This window comes from Anolis sagrei, chromosome 7 (assembly GCF_037176765.1).
Source record: "Anolis sagrei isolate rAnoSag1 chromosome 7, rAnoSag1.mat, whole genome shotgun sequence".
Taxonomy (NCBI): Eukaryota; Metazoa; Chordata; class Lepidosauria; order Squamata; family Dactyloidae; genus Anolis; species Anolis sagrei.
Genome location: NC_090027.1, coordinates 46071081 through 46093032, shown reverse-complemented (window position 1 = coordinate 46093032; position 21952 = coordinate 46071081). Strand labels below are relative to the sequence as shown.

At 47.6% G+C, this 21952-nt stretch overlaps 1 protein-coding gene across 2 annotated transcripts in view; it reads left to right on the top strand.

Annotated features, from left to right (window-relative positions):
* Positions 1 to 1855: 1855 nt before the first annotated feature.
* Positions 1856 to 21952, top strand: part of REXO2 (RNA exonuclease 2) — a 31668-nt gene continuing 11571 nt past the window's right edge. The window contains exons 1-7 of one of the 2 annotated variants that reach the window (XM_060787531.2): positions 1866 to 2247; positions 4330 to 4413; positions 5825 to 5902; positions 6921 to 7032; positions 8558 to 8666; positions 9328 to 9381; positions 9769 to 11183. In XM_060787531.2, the coding sequence (XP_060643514.2) occupies positions 2065 to 2247; positions 4330 to 4413; positions 5825 to 5902; positions 6921 to 7032; positions 8558 to 8666; positions 9328 to 9381; positions 9769 to 9886 (738 nt within the window). In that variant the 5' untranslated portion in view covers positions 1866 to 2064 and the 3' untranslated portion in view covers positions 9887 to 11183. Of the gene's footprint in view, positions 2248 to 4329; positions 4414 to 5824; positions 5903 to 6920; positions 7033 to 8557; positions 8667 to 9327; positions 9382 to 9768; positions 11184 to 21952 lie in introns of those variants that run through there. The other variant, XM_060787532.2, reaches the window with a different exon arrangement.

Here is a 21952-nt window from a genome sequence, read left to right as displayed (position 1 = left end):
CCAAAATACAACAATACAAGCAATAACAATAACAATACAAGCAGTTTAAAATAACAAAACAATAACATAACCATTATCAATAGGATAACACACTTTAAAATCTATGGATAGGCCAAATGTAATTAAAATTAAAAGATTAAAAAATAATGCTGGACATAGGCAAAAAAGTGATGGGGCATTTGTGGAAAACATACAAGCAGACTTAAAACAATATAAAGTGCTTTGGAGGCCAAAATGCTATGGGATCATTATTCCGGGAAGGCACGCTGGAACAGCCACGTCTTCAAGCTCCTCCTGAAGACTGCCAGGGTTGGGGCCTGCCTGATGTCCTTAGGAAGTGAGTTCCAGAGTTGAGGGGCCACCACCGAAAAGGCCCTCTCCCTCGTCCCCACCAATCGTGCTTGTGATGCAGGAGGGACTGAGAGCAGGGCCTCTCCAGATGATCGGAGAGATTGTGTGGGTTTGTATACGGAGATGCGGTCACGAAGGTAGGGCTCAGGGTTCAATTTTAATTAAGATTCAACTCCAGAAAGGCAGATTGGACTAAATTCTCAGACATGTTAGATTTATTTATTTATCGTGTCGGGAGCAAACCAGTTGTATTGTACCTCTGAGGATGCTTGCCATAGATGCAGGCGAAACGTCAGGATAAATGCCTCTAGAACATGGCCCTATAGCCCGAAAAAACCCACAAGAAACCAGTTGTATTGCATTTTTAACCAACAAAACACAAAGACAGATGGCAAGATCATATCGGTCACCCCAATCCCTGTCCCTTTAAGGTCCGTTCAGTGTTCTCAATATATTCCAATGGCACGTCTATGAGCCAGCTAATCTCCATATTATTATTATTATTATTATTATTATTATTATTATTATTATTATTTTACTCTATTTATTATTTGAAATACAACAAGATGAGTCCACAGCAGACAAGATCACTCTGCCGGCTGTTGTATTGGATCCCACATCGGACCCTTCCCAAGTGTCTGGGACTGTGTGATGTATCAGCGAATGATGCGTGCAGATCCGGGTAGGGGGGTCTTTGGCAGACGGTAATTTTGTCAGTGCTGATTGTGTTTAAGTGCAGGCCAAGATCTTTGAGGCACTGCGCCCAGTGTGCCCATCACCACTGGGACCCCCTTGACTGGCTTGTGCCAGAGTCTTTGCTGTTCGATCTTTACATCCTCATCTTGTGTTATCTTTTCCAGTTGTTTCTCTTCAATCCTGATGTCACCTGGGATTGCAACATCCATAATCCATACTTTCGTTTTTTAACACGATTGTGAGGTCAAGAGTCTTGTTCTCCAAAACTCTTGTCAGCCTGAGTTCCAGAGAAGTTTGGCGTGTTCATTTTCCGGCTTGTGTTCCCACCAGTTCTTTGTGGCAGGCAGATGGTGTTTGTGGCACAAGTCCCTGTGAATGCCCTGAGCAAGGGTGTTGTGCCTCTGCTTGGAGTCTGTCTGCGATCTTCTTGCAGCAGCTGAGGATGCGATCTCTTGTTTCACCGGCTTCCTTGCAGAGTCTACACTTGGGATCTGTCATCGACTTTTCAATTATTATTGTTGTTATTATTTAGATTTCACTTGACTGTTATTCTATTATTCTATGACTATTTGGTTTCTAAATTCCATTTATTTATTTAGCAGGAGAATTAATTAATTAACAAAAACCAACTATATGAGGAATGAGTGGGATTCGAACCCGCGTCTCCCGTCAATCCTGAAGGAATTCATATAAGTTTTAATGGTACTGTCGCTTTAAATGTGCGAGGTTTCCGGTTTTAATTGTGGGAGGAGCATAAGGTGAGCAATAGTGGCTGCGCATGCGTATCCATCGTCGGGGCTGTCTGGGCAAAGTGCGCATGCGTAATACTGGTCGCGGGCTTCCTTTCTGGACGCCATCTTTCCTCGCTCAGCCGAGAGAGAAAAAGGACTCCGTTTCCCGGCGTGCCTCGGGGCTGTCTCGGCGCCGGCAGCCAGCGGGCCCGGGTGTCGCGGAGCCTGCCGGGAGATGTAGTCTTTCCGGCTCGAAGGCCTCTTCCTCGGCGAAGGGGAGGCGGGAATGCGCGTGGCGGCGGCGGCGGCGGCGGCAGTGGCGGTGGCGGCGGCGAGGGGCGTGTGGCGAGGGGCGATGGCGGGGGCCGGAAGCGGAGCAGGAGGAGGCGCAGGAAGCGTGGCGGCCGGGGCGGGGGCGGGCCCCCCGGGGCCGGAAGCGCGTCACAGGCTGGTTTGGGTCGACCTGGAAGTGAGTGGCCGCGCGGGCGGAAGTCGGCGGAGAGAGAGAGAGAGAGATTAGAGAGAGCACGGAGAGACCATAGAGATATATTAGATAGAGGGATGTTAAGGTGATCTCGGTAGGAATATAACACAGATAGATATATACAGATAGAGATACAATAGAGAGAGAGACAGATGTCCTAGAGATAGAAATATAGTATAGATCTCATATAAAGGAGATAGAGCTAGATGATACAGGTAGGCAGAGATGGGCATAGAATACACACACACACAGAGAGAGATATACAGGTGGGTAATGGAGGCACTAGCCGTCCCCTGCCAGGCGATGCTGTGGCCCAGCCTGGAGATCTGGAAAATAAAGGCAGTGAGAAAGTGTGGGTTTCTAATGTATGGAATTCCTTTCTGCTTGTGAGCAAACAGTATTCCTTGTTGTTTCTTTCCAGTGTGGATGTGGAGAGTGCCTGGTTTGCCTCCCCTGGAACATGCAGCATATCAGAGTCCTTCTTTCGGGGTCCCTTTCAAATCTGTGATACTATACCTGTGTGTGTGTGAGAAAGAGAATCATATCTATCTCTCTCTATCTTTGGCTGGATGGCTCTTTGTCAGGAGGGCTCTGATTACTCTTTCTTGCCCTGGTGAAGAGGGTTGGACTGGATGGCCTTATCTGTTGGTCTTGGGGGTTCTGTGTGGGAAGTTTGGCCCAATTCTGTCGTTCATGGGGTTCAGAATGCTCTTTAATTGTAGGTGAACTATAAATCCCAATAACTACAAATCCCAAATGTCAAGGTCTATTTCCCCCAAACTCCATCTGTGTTCATATTTAGGCATATGGAATATTTGTGTCAAGTTTGGTCCAGATCCATCATTGTTTGAGTCCACAGTGCTCTCTGGATGGAGGTGAACTACAACTCTCAAACTCAAGGTCAATGCCCACCAAACCCTTCTAGTGTTTTCTGTTGTTCATGGGAGTTCTGGGGGACACGTTTATTTCAATTCCATCATTGGTGGAGTTTAAAATGCTTTTTGATTGTATATTAACTATAAATCCCAGCAACTACAACTCCCAAATGACAAAATCAGTTTTTTTGAGTGATGGTCACTCCTTGGGTTAGTTGGTGTCTTGTGGCCAAATTTGGAAGCAATTCGTTTAGTGGTTTCTGAGTTATGCTAATCCCACAAACAAACATTACATTTTTATTTATATAGATAATACTGATAGAGATGGATATAATAGAGATAAATAGGTAGATGTAGATATCGATAGGTAAGTCTGGATATACAAGCGGACAAATGTCTACGTGTTAGAAGAAGCAAAGACTACCAGCACTGAAGCGATGGTCCTCCACCATCAACTCCGCTGGACCGGCCACATTGTCCGGATGCCCGACCACCGTCTCCCAAAGCAGTTGCTCTACTCCGAACTCAAGAATGGAAAACGGAATGTTGGTGGGCAGGAAAAGAGATTTAAAGATGGGCTCAAAGCCAACCTTAAAAACTCTGGCATAGACACCGAGAGAGAACTGGGAAGCCCTGGCCCTTGAGCGCTCCAACTGGAGGTCAGCTGTGACCAGCAGTGCTGCAGAATTTAAAGAGGCACGAATGGAGGGTGAAAGAGAGAAATGTGTCAAGAGGAAGGCACGTCAAGCCAACCCCAACCGGGACCACCTGGAAACCGATGCCCTCACTGTGGGAGAACATGCAGGTCAGTCAAGAACTGGGCTCCACAGTCACCTGCGGACACACTGCACACTGGCCCTGGAAGATTATCCTACATGGACAACGAGGGAAGGCCTAAATAAGTATAGATATATAATATAGAAAGATATAGATAATATTGAGAGAGATGACTTGACCCAGGCGACCCCTGCGTGCGATGCTGCAGCAGACGAGGCCAAAGTGATCCCAGGCGGAATGAACAGGAGGGTGGGAGTCTCCGTCCTGTCTCTCTCTCTCTCTCTTTCCTGTAGGAAGGGCTGGAGGGGTGGGCTCTCCCTCCCTCCCTCCCTCCCTCCCTGTTATGGGGGTGGGCTGCGTGGCCTTTGGGGACCCCTCCCATTCTTATGTGCCTGGTTCTGCCCATTCCTTGCAGATGACGGGGCTGGACGTTGAGCGCGACCACATCCTGGAGATGGCCTGCCTGGTCACCGATGCCGACCTCAACCTGGTGGCGGAAGTATGTTTAATGTGTTACACGTATGATCCTTTCCATCTGCAGTCAGGCGCCCCCTTTTATCGGGACCCCGGGCGGCTGTTTCCTGTTGCGAAAGTCCCATTGCCCTTCCCTCCCAGTTCAAGTCCAGAGGAGCAAACATAGGCTGGAATTCTAGTATTATTATTATTACTATTAAAACTTGTGTGCCACCTGTGCTCGTACCTTGGGAAGTCAGACTTGGCCACGGTGGGTCACACTCTCATTACATCCAGGATAGGCTACTGCAACGCGCTCTGCGTGGGGTTGCCTTTGAAGACATTTCGGAACCCTCACATAGTCCAATGAGAGGCAGCCAGGCTAATAACGGGCTCCCATGTTACGTCAGCTTCATTGGCTTCTTGTTTGCTACTGGGCACAATTCAAAGTGCCGGATTTGCCTAGAAAAACCTAAACGGCCCCGCCCACTTTACCTGTCTGAATGCATCTCCCTTTACGAAACACTGCGAAGCCCAAGATCTTCTGGGGAGGCCCTGCTCTCAGTTCCACCACCATCACAGGTGCGATGGGCGGGGACGAGAGAGAGAGAGAGAGAGAGAGAGAGAGAAGGCCTTCCTGGTCAGTGATTGCCCCTCGGCTATGGAACTCCCCCCTCCCCCCCCCCCCGGCGAGATTAGATCAGCCCCCCCCCCCCTGCCGTCCTTCAGAAGGATGGCAAAGACCTCGCTGAGGACCAAGCCTTTGGGACGGTGCAATAAGGCAATAATTGGAAACCTACTCCGCTGACCGAAGCCATCATGGTTTTTGAGATGGTTTTTAAACAACTGATTTTAAAGTAGATGTAACATTTTAATGTTATTTTATGCCTTGGCATGGGATGGCTGCTGTATCTATGTTCTGCTCCGCCTGAGTCCGGGTGAGGAAGGTGGAATATAAACATTTCAATTAAATAATAAATAAATTTATGTCTTGTTTCTCCTCTTGCATGATTTTTAGTGCAAGCCACCTTGAGTCCCGTTTGGCAGAGAGGAAGCATGATATAAAAACAGATAGCAATAATAGTCATAATGATAGTAACAATAGCTATTGTTCTTATAAATTAAACTGTTTGGGTGTTAGCTACTTTGAGTCTTCTTTGGGAGAAAGGTAATAATAACAGTAATCATAATCATTATTGCTACAATTATTACAGCTATTATTATTATTATTATAACAATTAAACGAATTTAGTGTGAGCCACTTGAGTCCCCTTTGGAAGAGAGAAAGCATGACATAAATACATATTACAATAGTAGTAGTCGTCGTAGTAATATTAATAATATCATTTATTATGAAGTGGTTTGCAACACTAAAAGCAGTAAAGTTTAATAAGAACTTCATGATGGGACACCAAGTTTTATTTTCCTTTATTTTTCTCCCTTGTTTTCCTTTGCAGGGTCCCAACCTGATCATCCATCAACCGGACGAGGTGCTGGAGGGCATGTCCGAATGGTGCAAGGAGCACCATGGGAAGGTGGCTAGTGCTATTATCATTATTATTATTATTATTATTATTATTATTATTGTTGTTGTTGTTACTTTAGTAGGTAAAGGTAAAGGTGTTCCCCTGACATGAAGTCCAGTCGTGTCCGACTCTGGGATTGGTGCTCATCTCCATTTCTAAGCCAAAGAGCTGGCGTTGTCCATAGACACCTCCAAGGTCGTGTGGCTGGCATGACTGCATGGAGCGCCATTATCTTCCCACTGGAGCAGTACCTATTAATCTACTCACATTTGCATGTTTTGAAACTGCTAGGTTGGCAGAAGCTGGGGCTGACAGTGGAAGCTCACGCTGCTCCCCATATTCGAACCTGTGACCTTTCGGTCAGCAGCTCAGTGCGTTAATCCACTGCGCCACCAGGGCTTTACTGACCCAAAAACACACTATGACACAGCAAACAAGAGCTATGTGATTGGATTTTTGAATCATAAAATCACAAGTCGGACACTTCCCAAGTGTCTAGGACTGTGAGATGTATTTTCGAATGATGCGCACAGATACAAGTCAGGTAGCCTTTTGTAGTTGACAGATGGTGATTTAGTCAATGTTTATGGTTTCCAAATGCCGGCTGAGATCTTTTGGCACGGCACCCAGTGCGCCCATTCCCACTGGGACGACCTGCACTGGTTTATGCCGTCAGAGCCTTTGCTGTTTGATTTTGAGGTCCTGAGAACGGCTGGGTTTCTCCTGTTGTTGTTGTTGGTATTATTATTATTATTATTATTATTATGACGTTTATTTATGGCCTGTCTTTTCTCTCCACAACGAGACTCCAAGAGACCGTTGTTGTTGTTGTTGTTGTTGTTGTTGTTGTTGTTATGTTTACTATGTTCATTCACACCCTGCTCAAAGCGGCTGACACTAAAGCATGTCCATACAAGAACTTTTCAAGGTGAGCGGCTGCTGCTTCTCCTTTCGAATGACTTTCTTTCCTTCCTTCCTTCCTTCCTTCCTTCCTTCCTTCCTTCCTTCCTTCCTTCCTTCCTGGAAGTCGGGCCTGACCAGCGCCGTGCGGGAGAGCGCCGTGTCCTTGCGCGAAGCCGAGCTCGAGTTCCTTTCCTTCGTCCGGCAGCAGACGCCCCCGGGACTCTGCCCCCTCGCAGGTGAGAACCATGGGAGCGCAAACCAGCCCTCTCCTGCCCCAAAAGCCTTGCTGTGGGTGGAGCGTCTCTTGGTTCCAGCAAGGCCTGCCCTCCACAAAATCTAACTACGCTGCTGTTAAGTGGATTTCTAATTGGTTAAGTGACCGAACCCAAAGGGTGCTTCTCACCAAGGGATCCTCTTCATCCTGGAAAGAAGGGACTGCTCAACATCATCACCATCATCGTGGTGCCATAAAGAAGGCTCCATCCTGGGCCTTTCAGGGCTGTTCATCATCATCATCATCATCATCATTATTGTTGTTGCTGTTGTCGTGGTTGGATGGCCATCTGTTGAGGGGGCTTTGATTGTGCTTTTCCTGCATGAAGGCAGAAAGAAAGAAGGCGGTTGGACTAGAGGGGGGCTGCCCCCATCCCTCACCTCCTTCCGTAAGAATTTGAAGGCTTGGTGGTTTCATCAGGCCTTCGATAGTGACTAGCCTCAAGCCCTTGGTCCACCAGTTAGGACTTGGCCTTGTGCCCCATCCATTCCCCAGTCCCCTGTCCTCTGAGGGCACCTTTTCTTCTGGCCCAGACCTTCTTTATAGTCCTTTAATTGGCCCTGGAATGGAGTGGCCCCGGTCCCCTAGGAGGGCCGTTGCTGAGGCCGATCCTTGCGCTGTCGCATTCAGCCGGCCCCGTTTTCCCTTTCTCCTTGCACGAGTCCAAATAGTAGTCCAGGCCCCTTATTGAAATCTTGGCCCCGGGCAGCTTACCGTGCACGAAGAAGAGAGCGGAACTGGATTTAAATTGATTTTAATGTGTATGTTGTGTTAACAGTTTATGCCTATGTTTTGGTTTTATATTGTATGTTTTTGTATTACTTTGCATATGTGGAAACCGCTCTGAGCCCCCATGGGGAGATAGGGCAGTACATAAATAAAGATGATGATGATGATGATGATGATGATTTTACTGATACAAAAGCACAGTATGTCACATCAAACGAGATCTATATGCTGAAATTATTATTATTATTATTATTATTATTATTATTATAGAGAGATTGAGCCACAACTCCCATTGCGCCCAGACAGAGATAGGGAACGACGAAGGAAATGGCTATATATTCCGTCCTTCTTGCAAAACTCTAATGACAGCTCCACCGTAGAGCAAGTCTCCAGCGGGAGGATGCAGCCGTTGGTGCCTCTGCACACACACGCACACACACACACACACACACACACACAAACACATTAATTTATAATGTTAAAATATTATGTGAAATAGATCAAAATAACATCTATACTTATTTTATAAAATTTTTATATATTATATTTTAATGTATTTAATTTTATGAATACATATATCCATATATGTGTATTTAATTTATATATTATATTTTAATGTATTTAATTTATTACTATGTATATATAATTTATTTAGTTTAACGCTCTGTGTTATACTTTAATCTATTTAACTTTATAGATATGTATCCATATATGTGTTTTATATAGTGTAATATTTTTCCTATGGCCGTCTCCAACAGGGAACTCTGTGCACGCAGACAGGAGGTTCCTGGAGAAGCACATGCCGCAGTTCCTGAGTCACCTGCACTACCGCATCGTGGACGTCAGCACCGTCAAGGAGCTCTGCAGGTGCGCAAGGGGGGGGGGGGGCGCCACTGGGCGAGGGGGGGAGGAGAGGAAGCACCCCCACATCCAGCCGGGGGAGGAAGCAGGACGGAGCGGAACACGTGGTGGGGGAAGGGCAGGCAATGAATGGGCCAGAGGGGGGTTGTGTACTGTGTCCTTGCCGGAATGGGAAGCGTTCTTCCTCCCCTTCTTCCTCTACCACCCCTACTACTGGCACTTCCTCCTCTCCTTCCTTTTCTCCCTTTCCTCCTTCTCCTTCCTCTTCTTCCTCATTTTCCTCCTCTTGCTCTTCGCCTTCTTCTTTCCCCCTTCTCCCTTTTCCTCCTTTTCCTCCTCTTCTTCTTGCTCTTCTTCTCTCCTTCCTTTTCTTCCTATCTTCCTCTTCTTTCTTTTCCTCTTCTTCCTTTTCTCCCCCTCCCCCTCCTCTTCCTCCTTCCTCCTCTTCTCCCCTCCTTCCTCCTCTCCTTCCTTTTCTCCCTTTCCTCCTTCTCCTTCCTCATCTTCCTTCTTCTTTTGCCCTTCTTCCTCTTCCTCCTCTTCTCCCCCTCTTCTTCCTCCTCTTCCTTCCTTTCCTCCCCTTCCTCCTCTCCCTCCTCTTTTCCTGCTTCCTCTTCTCCCTCTTTTCCTCTTCCTCCTGCTGACTCTCTTCCCTTCCCTCCTCCAGGCGCTGGTTCCCCGAAGAGTTTGCATCGGCACCCAAGAAGGCGCTCTCTCACAGGTAGGGAGGAAGGAAGGAAGGAAGGAAGGAGGGGAAGCGGGCCTTGCTCTCTGGCTGTGGAAACAGTCGATTTTCAGGCAGGGAAATGCTCAGCCGCCTTGACCCCCGCTTCCCCCTTTTTGGGGGAGAGAAAGGCGGGATAGGCATGAGGGAACGACATTCTCATCACTCATAAACACATACAGAGTCCTGTTATCAATACAACAGAAACCAAGTCCAAAGCCCCCCAAGACCAACGTGACATAAGAAAGTGAGCGATGTCACTAGGGTATCAATGGAGGGAAGGCACGGTGGGTCGTGAACGGGAGGCTTCCTCCTCCGAAAGGCCCCCTCCCCTTATTTCTCCTACCGAGCAATATAGCGCCATGCAGCATGCCTTCTCTTTAGGGCCCTCGAGGACATCAAGGAGAGCGTCAAGGAGTTGCAGTTCTACCGAAAGGCCGTCTTCAAGGGGGAAGCGCCAGGGAGGAAGCCGCTCGGAAATGGGGAAGCGCTTCCCGACTGAGCAGAACTTCCACAAGCGCTTCCGGGTCTTCCTTTTCCTCGATCCACTCTTCGTTTGGCCACTTAAAAGTCTCCTTCTGCCGTTTGGGAATCATGGTGATGATGATGAGGATGATGATGAGAAGGATGGGCCCCTTAACCCTGCTCAAGGAAGGCGGAGGCTGTTCTCTGAATTGGGGAGACGGGAAAGCCAGGCCTTCCCAAAGGTCCTGCAGAAATGGTCTTCTCGCTTCCTCTTTCCCTTCTTTTCTTTTTTCCTTCCCTCCTTCCTTCTCTCTTTATTGCTTTCTTTTTCCTCCCTCCCTCCCTCCTTAACTTCCCTTGTACCTTCCTTCCTTCCTTCCTTCCTTCCTTCCTTCCTTCCTTCCTTCCTTCTTTTCCCTTTTTTCTTATTTTCTCTTTCTTTCCTTCCTTTCTTTCATCTTTCCCCCCTCTCTTCCTACTTCCCTTGCTCTCTTTCTTTCCTCCCCTCCCTCCCTCCCTTCCAGCCATCCTTTCTTTCTTCTTCCCTCCCTCTTGCCTTTTCCTTCTTTCCCCCTCTCTTCCTACTTTTTCTTCCTTTCTCTCCCCTCTTTCCTCCCTTCATTTCATTCTTCTCTTCTTTCTCCCTTGCTTCCTTCCTCTTTCTCTCTTTCCCTCCCTCCCTCCCTCCCTCCCTCCCTTCCTTTCTTCTTTCCCCCTCTCTGTGTGTGTCTTCCTTTCATTCCCCCTCTCCTTCCATCTTTCTTTCCTTTCTTACCATCTATTCCTTCTTTCCCACTTTTCCTTTCTTCCCATTTTCTCTCCCTCCCTTCATCCCCCCTCCCCCCAGTCTATACGTCCTTCCTTCCTTCCTTCCTTCCTTCCTTCCTTCCTGGGGCCTTTCTGCCATTCAACAAAATGGCCCTATTCTCTCCCAACAGACACACAGAACACAACTATCACAACAAGAACAAGCCCCCACTTTATCACACACGATGTGTGTGTGTGTGTATATTAGGGAAATGCTTCACCAAACGCGTTCCCTTTTCTCTCCTGGGAAAGAGAGAAAAGGCGCGGCCTCACGTAAGCCTCACCGAGTCCCTTGGGGAGATGGTAGCGGGGTACAAATAAAGTTGTTGTTATTATTTATTATGATTAAAGAGGGACCTTTCTGGAAGTGACCTGATCCCAGCTGTCAGCAGGTGGCGCCATTTCCGTCCGTTCCTCCGAAAAAGAGCCAAACCTCCTTCCTGTTTAGACTGAGATGATCAGCTTTGCCAACTTGATGCCGGAGGAAACCCTTTCAGGCAGAATAAAGTCTTTGGCCCTTTGGCGAAGCCGGTTGCGTTCATTCTGGGTTTTGGCCTGAACTTTACCCCAGTCTGTATCCGTCATAGCAATGGCTAGATGGCCATCTGTTGGGAAGGCTCGGGTGGTGCCTTCCTTCTTTCATGGCAGGAAGAAGGAGTTGGCCTGGATGGATGGGTGGGTGGGTGGATGGTGCTTCCAAAGTGACCACAGAGAAGGCCAGGGGTTCTCCGCTCGCGGGAGGGAGGGAGGGAGGGAGGGAGGAAGGAAGGAAGGAAGGAAGGCAAGGCTGTGGCAAAGAGGAGAGTCGCAGGAGGAGCGGCTGCTGCTGCTGTCCGTGGTGCTGAAGCCCTGCCTTCCAGACACCCGGCACTCTCCAGGAATGCGCCTCCTTTGCTGGGAAACCCAAAGCCCCGGGCAAAGGCAGCGATTGCCACTGCGAGGCAGGGCGAGGGAGAGGGTGCTGGGGGTATTTCTTTGCCTCAGGACCAAGACCCTCACCACTTGATACACCCAAGAACCTAGGCAATGTCTGTATTATAGGTTGTGTCCGTTTCTGTGGTAGGGGTGTAACAGAATGAGTTGAGTGTGGATGGACCCAGAAGGGGCGGAGAAGCCCATTGAAGGTGTGAGTTGAGCAAAATGCATTATGGGATTGCATAAAACGCTCACAGAAATAGTCATCAACGTACCCACAAAAATATTCGCAGAAATATCAAAATTATTCACAAAAATATTCATAAAAATGTTCACAGACTTATTCATCAAAAATATTCGTAGAAATATCTGTTTAAAAAAATCATGAACATATTTGCAGAAATATTCTGAAAAATATCCAACTAAAGTTTTCAAAGAAATATTTATTAAAATACCCACAGAAATATTCATCAAAAATATTCACAGAAATATTCATTAAAATATCTACAAAATGTTCATCAAAATCATTTGCAGAAATATTCATTAACATGTGTTCATTCTTCCACATGGACACCTACGAGCCGTAAGGAGAGGTAGATAAAGTCCCCCCTTGGGGGAGGGGGGGGGGAGAAGGGCGGGGTATAAGTAACTGAAATAAATAAATAAATAAATAAATAATACTACTAATAATAATCATGGTTCTATATGGACCCCTATGACCTTCAAGGAGGGGTAAGTAATAATAATAATAATAATAATAATAATATCCTCCATGCTTCCTTATTGACCCTTCTGAGCTGTAAGGAGGGGTATTATTATTATTATTATTATTATTATTACTACTCTGATGAATACCACCGGCTCCAAAAGCCTATCTTCCGCTTTACACGGCTTAAACCCTGGAAGACAAACAGCCATGAAACCCCATCCTCCTAATGAAACTGTTTTATGGTAATTAATTATGTATCAGCCGTGTTTGCATGCGCGCCACACCTCGCTTCGCCTCGGCTGAGGCTTTGATCTGTCAAAAGGCTAAATGGGAGGTAAATAATGAAATTACAAAGCAGCCGGGGTGGAAATCGACACGTTTGGAGAGAGAAAAAGGCCTCCTTGGGCACGAAGGGAGGAAGGAAGGAAGGAAGGAAGGAAGGAAGGAGGGAGGGAGGGAGGAAGCAGCAGTGCCGGAGGGCCAGAGGGACTCCCTTGGGGCCTTCCTGGGGGCAAGCACACCCGGGCAGGGCCCGCGGGCCAGATACGGACCCCAAGGCCCTTTGTTTACCAGGCCCCGCTCTGCACTTTGGGCCGCTGGCACCGCCATTCACACCTGGCCGGTCATTTATTATCCTTTTGCGAGGCCTTGTTCGCTTTCTCCTTGGATGTGGGAATGGACCAAGTGGGGAAGTCCCATGGATTGGCCCAATTCAAGGAGCAGGATGGGAAGATGGCTGCCAGGCATAAGTCAAGAGGCAATTGATGCAGCTCGGTGGCAATGGATGCCGGCCACCAATTGCGCAACAAGTGCAGCAACACAAAGCCCCCTGATTTGTGTTATCGGGGCTCATCTTTTCATTAATGCTTCTCTAAATTGGCGGCACTGGAGCAAGGGAGCCCAGCCTGGACTCTAAGCACGCCTGGTATGACTGTAATCACCTGGCTCAGAAGAATATGATGCAGAGCGAGGACAGGAAGGATGGAAGGAAGGAAGAAAACACATTTCTCATTAGCTCCTTGATTAATTGCTCCGTCTCCACACTTTCCCGGAGGAACGAAAGAGGGAAGTCCTCCCAGCACCCCATCCCCAAGTCAGGGACTTCACAGAAAAGTGGAAGGGAGCTCTGCTTTGCTCTGTCTATTTCCCATTGTCTGTATTTGCACACGCCTCTTCATTGCCTCAGAGCCGGTCTCCTTTTGTGTAACCCTAACCTCCATTCCGATTATGAGCTCTCCACATTGCCCTAAATTGTATGATTAGCCCAGTCTGGGCGGACTCTCTGCACAGCTCCAACTTTAAGCAGACCAACGACAGCTCTCCCTCCTTCCTGCCACGGGGGAAACTCCGCCCACCCCTGGCATCCTAGAATCATAGAGTTGGAAAAGACGTTGTGGGCCATCATCCAGTCCAACCCCATTCGGCCAAGAATCAGGCAAATTGCACTCAAAGCACCCCCGACAGATGGCCATCCAGCCTCTGCTTAGAAGCCTCCAAAGAAGGAGCCTCCACCACGCTCCGGTGGCTGGAGGTCAGAGGGAGTCCCCAGCCAATAAGAGGCCGGAACGTAACTTTCCCATTTCTAAACCACTCAGAGGAGGGAGTGGGCCTTTTGAATGGCCGCCATAGGGGATAAAGTGCCTTGTACTGCATTGCAAGGGGATGCCAATCAGAGCGGAGACTCTGCATCAGACATCCTTTCCGGCCTGGAAGTTAATAGACTTCTGTTAATTGCCTCCAAACTCAATCTGAACTCCTTCCAGAAACCCAAAGAATTAAGCTGAGGCCGTCATACTTTGGTCACATCATGAGACGATGGCATTCCTTTGAAAATAATAAGGTGATAACCAAAGACTCGTTATCGGTGGATTGAATTGACAAAGATCTTCTCTTTGCAAGATCTGAGCAGAGTATTTGTTGCTCTCGCACGTCTTTGCGGCCTGAGTGTGAGCGTGGGCCACGTGGCATTCGTGCTCCGGGAGACTCTGGGGGGCAAGTTTTGGGGAAGATTCTGGGGCATTTCAAGACAATTTTCGTTTTGCTAAATGTTCCTTTTGTGCGTAATGTTGGATCGCTTGTTCCTGCCCAATGTTTTCGTGGCTTGATGTTGCTTTACTCTGCAAAAGGAAAAGCCTGGAAGGGCCGCCGACTACCCCTTTGGGAGCGGGATACGAAGGGCTTCTTGTAGTTCTGCAACTCTTGTGCATCTCATGGATTTTAAACGCGTGCCCTTTGTTTAATCTCTGTTTTGCGCATTTTAATCCCTATTTTACAGAAATATATTTTGATACATTTCTTTTATAGAGGTACATTTTCATATGTGTATCTGTGGCAAGACATTTTTGCCATGTCTGTGTGTTTTAGTTGCTCTGTAAGAAACAGAACTATTATTGTTGTTGTTATTATTATTAGTGTCCCCTTTCAACTGGTCACAGTCCAAAGGGGCCGAAAAGGGCGCTTGCGTTGCATTGCAAAGGCTTTGGTGCTCGATCTGTGGTGTGCATCTCATGGTTTTTCAGGCTGCAGAGACGGAGGTGTTTTCAGAGCAACGGCCAGAAGGAATGCGCGCTCCTCGGGGCAAAAGCGCAAGATCGGTGCCTTCTCTCCCTGTTCTGGGCCCCAGAGACCCTCCAAAACCCTATTAAATTGTGGCTGGAAGGGATTCCTTCCCCCGCTGGGTGGACGGTCACTTCTGGCCGCATCAAGGTGGCCGCTCTGCTCACTTGACCCACTGCTTGGCCCAGAAACCAAAGAAGGGGCGCTTCTGACCCACACTGTGCAGGGAAACACTGTGCAGGGAAACCCCCCCATGTGCCCCTCGCCCCAAACGAAGATGGTAGCTTTTATTTACCAGAATGTTTGTTTTTCAAACAAAGTAATTGCTAATTAATTGGTGAGGAACTCTCTTTGTAATCCTTGAACCCCCAGGAGGCAAATCTGGCCCTTTTATTTGCCTTTTCTGTGCCTGTGGCTCGGGCTTGGTGTGCGCATGGGTTCAGGACTCGGCCATCTGGCGCCATGAAAATGGTAATTAGACGGTGTCCAAGGATGGGAGCAGGCCATGCGCTCCTCGGCTGCAGGTGGTCCATGAGCCGCCAAAGGAAGTGGGAAGCAAGCAAGGAAGAAAGGAAGGAAGGAGAAAGAAAATGGAAAAAAGGAAGGAAATAAGAAAAGGAAGAGAGGGGAAGGATGGAAATGAAAGAAATGGAAGAAGGGAAGGGAAGGGAAGGGAAGGGAAGGGAAGGGAAGAAGGAAGGAAGGAAGGAAGGAAGGAAGGAAGGAAGGAAGGAAGGAAGAAAAGGGAAGAAAGGGTGGAAGGAAGGAATAAAGGAAGGGGCCATCTTTTGGGGTCGAATTTGTCTTGGGGGCCGTAGTTTGGGCACCCCATTCCCACGGAGGGGCAATGCCTCTTTCCCTGCCCCTGATCTGCCACAGAGTCGCATGGGAAGCCCTTAACAAGGACACACAGCATTGCCAGGATGAGACACACGCGCTCGCAAAGGGTTGTTGTTCTTCCCTTCTCCGCCTTGAATCCCTTTATTATGTCCATCCCTCCTTCTTCCCCCAAACACAATAACGCCAAGCCGGTTGATGAATTATTCCAATATATAGCCTGTCTGGGAAGAAAACACACATCATATATATCTTTGACAAGTTGTTGTTCTCCCTTATCGGAATACGGGTGCATCTCGCCACCCCGCTGCCCGCCCACCCGTTGCCACCGCTTTCCCTTCTGCTTTGCAACAAGGAGCGGAGCGGCAGGTGAGTGTCTTCCTGAAGGCTAGCAAGTTGGACTAGATGGCCTTTGGGGTCCCTTCCAACTCTGATTCTATGATTCACCCATCTAGTATTAATGGCTCTGTCATTAGCTGGCACCTTGCTGGTGGCACACAGAGCCGTAAGCGCCCCTTGGGCCTATTTATTGGTCTATGGAAAGCTTGGCCGTCCTTTGTACTGACCGCAGCCCTGATGACTTGGCCTCTGCATTGGCCTGCTGCTGGTCATCAGCTCAGCATGGCATCTCTGCATGCGCAGCCATGGGCTAAGCAGGATTGTCGTCCTGGGCTGGAATCCTATTGCGGTGTCACCACATCCATAAGTTCCTCATGGACTTCTAGAGCAGCCACATCCACTGCAGAGCTGTGTGTTCAGATCGGCAGTGCGTTGTGCAGGGATTGGCATTGCACATAGCACACAGCTCGGCGTTTCTGCACTTGATTGTGCACAGGCAGGAATATCCCAGACCGATGAGTCTATTATCATTAAGCAGGGGCTGGGTGGGCATCTGTATGGGGTGCTTTGATTGTGCTTTTCTTCCATGGAAGAAGGGGCTTGAACCAGATGGCCTTTGGGGGTCTCTTCAAACTTTATGATTCTATTATTATTGTTACTATTACAAAAGCTGGGTGGTCGTCTGTTGTGGGTGCTTTGATTGTGCTTTTCCTGCATTGCAGAAGGGGGTTGGACTAGGTGCCTCTGGAGGTATCTTCCAACTCTAGCATTCTATTCATTCATTCAGCAGAGGCTGGATGGCCATCTGTCTGGGAGGCTTGGATTGTGCTTTTCCTGTATGGACTGCATGGCCTTTGGGGTCTCTTCCAACTCTGTTGTTGTTGTTGCTATTGTTACTGTCGTTGTTGTTGTTACAAAGGCTGGATGGCTATCTGTGGGGGTGCTTTGATTGTGCTTTTCCTGCATAAAGGCAGAAGGAGGATGGTCCATGTGGTCTCTTCTGTCTATGTTATTGTATGGGACTGCATTTTCCTCCTCTTCCTCCTCCTCCTCTTCTTCTTCCTCTTCTTCCTCCTCCTCTTCCTCTTCTTCCTCCTCATCCTCTGCTTCCTCTTCCTCCTCGTCCTCTTCCTCCTCCTCCTCTCCTCCTCCTCCTCTTCCTCTGCATCTCTTCTCCCCTTGAAGTGCCAGTTGGGGCGGGTGGGCTTCCTGTCACCTGTGTCAGTCAGACAGGCCCAGGCAGGAGGCAGGCAGGCAGGCAGTCGGAGGAACGAGGAGGGAGGAGGTTGTGATGGGAATCTGCGCACAGATCAGTGAGCAGACACGAGTCCACCAGTAGTGACACCCCCAGATTCTGAAATGAAGCGCAGCAGGAGACCAATCTCGCAATGGCTGCAGGCGAGGAGGTGCTCTCGTTCGCACCCGCATCCTTGCTAGGAGGATATTGTGGCAGAACTGAAGACGTTGGGCTGTTGCTTTGATCGGGCATCCTTCTCTCTTTTGTTTCAACCCACTTTTCTGTCTGGCCCTGATCCACCCTTGACAGAAATGCATCTGGTTGAATGCCTTCCTGATGTTTCTGGACCCACTGCTTCTTCTTAACCTGGATTTCAACTCTGTGTCTCTTGTATTTTAAAAGTGTTTTATCTCTTTGTTTTTGTGATGCTGTCCCTGGCCTTGAGATGTGGATTATCAAATTGTTATTGTTGTTGTTGTTGTTTGCACATAATAGCAGCTAGGTCAAATTCTGCCAGCTCTTGAGGTCGAGATTCAGGCACCTGCCAAAGGAGCGGGCTATTTCCCGGTGCCCGGCACGTCCCGCTGCTTTGAAAACCAGGTCAACACGCAAGCTGGGTTTGAAGGCAACGGGAACAGAGGTTTATTACTCTCAGGCCGGAAAGGATGTCAGGTACAGAGTCTTGGTCAATAAAGTCAAACATAAATCATGTCACAAAATAAAAGACGTGTTATTCATTTTGACAGCAATTCAAAATACTCACGCCCTCCTCTGATTGGCTCGTAACCGGGCATTCCTTGGCTGGGGATTCCTCCTGATGTCACCGGTGGTCGGGGTGTCCTCTGTGTTGGGAAAAAGCAACAACTGTCATTTGTGGGTTTGAAGCTGGAGGCAATTGGAAGGTCCACCCTGAAAAAAGTGCAGACAGGTGGAGTGTGTATTGCTTTCATGGCCAGAATCACTGGGTTGCTGTAAGTTTTTCAGGCTGTATGGCCATGTTCCAGAAGCATTCTTTCTTGTATGGCCATGCTCCAGAAGAATGCTTCTGGGACATGGCCATACAGCCCAAAAAACTGCAGCAACCCAAGCGTGGTGTGGAAAGGCAATCTGCAAAGCAATCTGCAATGAGATTAATTGCCTAGTCTGGTCTGCACAAAGGGTGAGCTCTGGAGAACACAATCCATGAAAAGTATAGAGTTCATCTGTAGCGGCTCATCTCCAGACCCTCTTGAGAAGATGGAGAATTACTTTACACGATGGCATGAATGCAGGCATTGCCTCCTCCTGATGTCCACACCACACAGTTGGTGGGAAGCCAGAAAACCCCTCAGGGATACACAAAGGCGCATCCTGCAATTTTTGCTTTTTCCCAAGAGATAAGTGCTGGACCGGAAGAGAATTACTCTTTGGAGATTGCAAAACCTTTTAAAATGTAAAAATAAAAATAAAATTCACATTTGACTCCAGAATTCACGATGAGCCTGATTTTTCAATAGCACTCTTCCTTTCAGGCCATTGGGACGCTCTCTGGACACGTTTGTGGTTTTCATGATTTGCGTAAAACTGAAGGCGCTGGACTTTCCTGAGGTATTTGCAGGTGTTGTAGGGCGGTTGCACAGAAGGGGGGGGGGGGGTCCCGCTCAGTGCTGCTTCTCATCCCTACAGGTATTACAATGTCTCTCAATCCGGGGAGCCATGCCTCCGGTGCATCTTCTAGAGTTGGCAATTGTCATGGCACGGGGCCTTTGGAGGATTGCCTTCCTTTGCATCGTCCTCTTTTAGAGAGGAACTAGAGCTCCTCACAGGCTGGATTTCAACCTGTTTTTACAACCCCGTTTCTTTATGAGCTCTCCCTTGCAAATAATCTGTTCCTTTTTTCTATCTCACCCTGTGTTTTTAACATTTTAAAAACACATGTGGCCTGCTCATTGTCATTGTTCATGCATTCATATGTTTTATGTATATTGCTTATTGTATTCATATGTTTATGTATTTTATTGTGTTGTTGCTTGTGTTTTGGTTTTATTTTATTGTAATTTTTCTGTTTGGGCTTGGCCTCATGGAAGCCGCCCCGAGTCCCCGTTGGGGGAGATGGAGGCGGGGTGTAAACAAAGATTATTATTATTATTATTATTGTTATTCATCAGGCGCTCTGCTGTGGCTGACTTCTCTGGCTGAGTGAGCCCGCAGTGCCTTTCGTGTTCCTTGATTCGTGTTTGGTCGTCCCTCTGGAGACGTGTCCACAGCTGCATGGTGTACGGTGGGAGGATCCCTCTTGCTGTTTCTTTGCTTCCAATATTGAATCTAGACCACAGTACTTTATTTATATATTTATATGTTTTATATATTTATGTTTTTTAAGTATTTTTATTTTTAAAAATTAAAAATGGAATAAAATAAAAAGAAGAGCAGATGGCGTTGCGTTGCGTGCTGTCAGCTGCCCTGGGTTTCCTTTTAGGGAGAGAAAGCGGGATATAAGTGAGGAGGATAATAATAATAATAATAATAATAATAATAATAATAATAACAATGGCAGCGTAGCCTTGAGGCCTGGCAGGAATATTTGGGGAAGGGGGCTGCGCAGCCTTTCAGTCGGAAGGACTCAGATTAATTGGAAGGAATTTACTGGCGGACTTTTGCGGCAGATAAAACAGTTTGCTTATTTCACACTTGTGCAGCCACCTGCTACGAACCGTTTGTTCGGTTTCACATCCTTTAATTAAAATCAACATAAAACAGATTGAAAAACATCCCAAGAAGGGAATTGCTTGATTTACTAGCGGATATTGTGGAGGAAGACGGGCCAAGACGGCGGAAGGGGGGAAGCGTGTCGTCGATCGAATGCCCGCGGCAAAGGTGGTGCGGGGGTGGCGATCTTATCGGAAGGCGGGCCGTCTTTCGTGGCCTTTCGATCCGTTCCGCTTATTGTATTGTGTTGTTCTGTTGCTTTCCTCTGAGGCCGAGAGAGTGTGACCCTCCCCGGGATGTTTCTGCAAAATCCAAACCCAACTCTCTGGAGTCGCAGTCTGGCATTCAAACAATTTTACCCAAATATTTATATCTTTTTTTGGTTTTCCGCTTTTGGGAAATCTCACAGCCGCATTATTTCTTGCACCTTGTAATGTATTATTTTTACTGACCTTCCTCTGCCTCTTCTTAATTCATTGATGACTTCTCATTGAACTTCTTTATTTCCCAAACAGACCTCTTTATACATGTATTTATTTATTTCAAGTCATTGTAATAGGTGGCCTTTTGCAGAGGCAATGCTCTAAAAGTGGCTCACACTGAATGTAGTATAATATATGTACACACAGCAACAGAGGACATCTATTGGCCAATGAGAATGAATAAATAGGGTGAATTGAGGTTTGCACAAAAGTAAACCAGTAACTGCCATAATCAATGGGTATGGAGGAACCCGCTCCGGCTTTTAGTCCAAACTTTAAGGAAGCTTGGAGTCCTTGGAGGCTGGATGGCCATCTGTCGGGTGTGTGTGTGTGTTTTGATTATGCTTTTCATGCGTGAAAGCAGAAGGGGCTGGACTAGATGGCCCTTGGGGTCTCTTCCTATTATTATTATTATTATTATTATTATTATTACTATTATTATTATGCAGAGATTGGATGGCTGGACAGACGTCTGTTGGGGGAGGGTTAATTGCACTTTTCCTTCATGGAAGGGGGTTGGACTACATGTCCCATGTTATCTCTCCATCATCATCATCATCATCATCATCATCATCATCATCATCAGAAATAGCCTTCTCTATTTCTGCCCCTGCCTAATGGAATTCCTTACAGCCTCCCTATTTGAGATGAGCCATGCGTGACTCAGGGCATTTTATCCTCCTAGCACTTAAGACCTGGCTTTTCACTAGATGAGCATTTGACCCATGTTAATTTTGATATTTGTATGTATGTGTTCTATCCTGTATAATTTCTGCAATGTAAATCGCCTGGAGCATCTCGGATGGAGGGCGATTAATAAGTTATCAAAGATGATGATGATGATGATGATGATGATGATGATCATCATCATCATCATCATCATCATCATTATTGTTATCACTAGGGGGGGGGCGTTGGGCTGGATGGCCCTTAGGTCTCTTCCAACTATTATTGTTATTATTGAGGTTGGGTGGCCATCTGTCAGGGCTGCTTTAACTGTGCTTTTCCTGCATGTCGGGCAGTTGGACTAAATGTCCCATATGGTCTCTTCCAACTTTATTATTATTGTTATTATTATTACTATTATTATTATCTGTTGGGGAAGCTTTGATGGTGCTTTTCCTGCATGAAGGCAGAAGGGGGTTGGACAGGATGGCCTTTGGGTGCCCCTTCCATTTCTAGGATTCTATGTTTATGTGATTCCTGTCTCATGAAATTCCTCATCCGTGAAGGTTCTGTCTTTGGAAAGTCGCCTTTCGTTCCCACTTCAGCAAACAGGATTTCAGCACCAGGGAGATGCCCAGCCTGCGATTTCAGCACCAGGGAGAGCGCCAAGCCCCGGAGTGGCTCCTCCACCATTGGCGCCCGGACCGTGCTCCCCATCCCCGTGCTCCCCATCCCCGTGCTCCCCATCCCCGTGCTCCCCATCGCCTGTCTCCCCATTGCTGCAGGATGAGGGGCCCTTTCCTTCCCTTTGGCCTTCTCTTTGGAGGCAGGAGGCCCCTCTGGCCCCTGGGGAAGCCCACCTTCCTT